Consider the following 2,102-nt stretch of genomic DNA (forward strand, 5'->3'; position numbering starts at 1 on the left):
TGGACTCTTTTCCCTTCCACCCATCACGGGAACTGTCCCTGCAGCTCCAGAAAGGCCTTGGAGTTACGATGTCAGTAGAAAAAAAAAATGGTGGAAGGTCCCTTTATTTTACTTAAACACAGAGAGCACGAATTCGTCACTGACACAGCCACTCAGAGAGAAAAGAAAAGCAGGCAGTGAATTACAAAGGGAATTAAAATATTTTCATAATAAGCAAACACAAGGAGAAACAAAAAATACTGCATACAGGATGAACCTGCAATGAGTTGGACTCTTATGTAGAAGAAATTAGAGACAGTTTATAGCTTCAGAAGAAATCCAGTCATCTGTTTCCTCAGGGCATCCTTGAGCTCCTGGTTCCTCATGCTGTAGATGAGGGGGTTCACTGCTGGAGGCACCACTGAGTACAGAACAGACACCACCAGGTCCAGGGATGGGGAGGAGATGGAGGGAGGCTTCAAGTAGGCAAACATGGCAGTGCTGACAAACAGGGAGACCACGGCCAGGTGAGGGAGGCAGGTGGAAAAGGCTTTGTGCCGTCCCTGCTCAGAGGGGATCCTCAGCACAGCCCTCAAGATCTGCACGTAGGACACCACGATGAACACAAAACAGCCAAAAGCGAAAGAAAAGCCAACTAGAAGAAACCCAGCTTCCCTGAGGTAGGAGTGTGAGCAGGAGAGCTTGAGGATCTGGGGGATTTCACAGAAGAACTGGCCCAGGGCATTGCCCTTGCACAGGGGCAGTGAAAATGTATTGGCCGTGTGCAGCAGAGCATTGAGAAACCCAGTGGCCCAGGCAGCTGCTGCCATGTGGACACAAGCTCTGCTGCCCAGGAGGGTCCCGTAGTGCAGGGGTTTGCAGATGGCAACGTAGCGGTCATAGGACATGATGGTGAGGAGCCAATACTCTGCTGAAGCTAAAAAGACAACCAGAAACACTTGGGCAGCACATCCTGTGTAGGAGATGGCCCTGGTGTTCCAGAGGGAATTGCCCATGGACTTGGGGACAATGGTGGAGATGGAGCCCAGGTCGAGGAGGGCGAGGTTGAGCAGGAAGAAGTACATGGGGGTGTGGAGGTGCTGGTCCCAGGCTATGGTGGTGATGATGAGGCCGTTGCCCAGGAGGGCAGCCAGGTAGATGCCCAGGAAGAGCCAGAAGTGCAAGAGCTGCAGCTCCCGTGTGTCTGTGAACGGCAGGAGGAGGAACTGGGTGATGGAGCTGCTGTTGAACATTTGCTACCTCCAAGCATAGGGCACTGTTACAGAAGGAAAAGACAGTGAGACGTTAGGGGAGGCTTCTCTGAGCAGAGTCGAAATAATTTCTCATACACCCGCCCACTGTTCCACAGCCCCTTGTCCTTTTCCAGACCTTCCCTCAGCTCGGTGTCTGAGCCCTGTGTGGTGCTGGCTGGAGGTGCCGTGAGGAGCAGGGCCTGTGCCCGCTGATGCTGAGGAGTCAGCCCTGCTCTGCAGCAGTGGGGTCATGGGAACAGGGGGCGGGGGCCAGTCCTGGGGTTCAGCTTTGTCACATGAAGCTGCTCCTGGTCCAGAAACACCTGTGAGCATCTGCACTCCCAGGGATAAGGAAATGAGATGGCAGAAGGCAGCTTGAGAGGTTTGGGGTTTTTTACAGCTCCTTCTGCCCTCCCACCCTGGAGAATGTTCTTGGATGTCAGATACCATCAGCATTTCTGCTGCACTCAGGGGGAACAGAGCGAGTCCTGCGAGACCAGAGGGTGCCTGTGGGTCAGTGCAGAGTGAGGGCAGCTGCTCTGTCCCTCTGTCTTGCTCCAGCTGCCCTGGGCTGGCACCTTTCTGAGATGGAGCCTGATCACACTCCCATGTTACCCTGAAAAGCCACCAGGCACTGCTGAGAGCAGAGGGATCCACCTCAGACCATGACAGGTCTCACCCTTCCCTAAGGTCTCAGCACCCAACGTTTAGCCCAGGACACACACAGCTCATTCCCCAGCCCCACAGACTGCATTGCCCACAGCCCACAGGTCAGAGCAAAGCTGGGACACGTGTTGCCATGGACACACCTGCAGGAAAGGACCCACAAGATCAGGCTGTGACTCTGCAGCTGAAACTGCCATCCCCAGA

The 2,102-nt window shown here is 54.2% G+C and overlaps 1 protein-coding gene across 1 annotated transcript; it reads right to left on the reverse strand.

Annotated features, from left to right (window-relative positions):
* Positions 1–299: 299 nt before the first annotated feature.
* On the reverse strand, positions 300–887 carry LOC135577848 (olfactory receptor 14J1-like). Its single transcript, XM_065047966.1, has one exon. It carries the CDS (start codon positions 885–887, stop codon positions 300–302), a length of 588 nt encoding a protein of 195 aa, XP_064904038.1.
* Positions 888–2,102: the final 1,215 nt, after the last annotated feature.

The sequence above is a fragment of the Columba livia genome, unplaced genomic scaffold (genome assembly GCF_036013475.1).
Source record: "Columba livia isolate bColLiv1 breed racing homer unplaced genomic scaffold, bColLiv1.pat.W.v2 Scaffold_153, whole genome shotgun sequence".
NCBI classification, from domain to species: Eukaryota; Metazoa; Chordata; class Aves; order Columbiformes; family Columbidae; genus Columba; species Columba livia.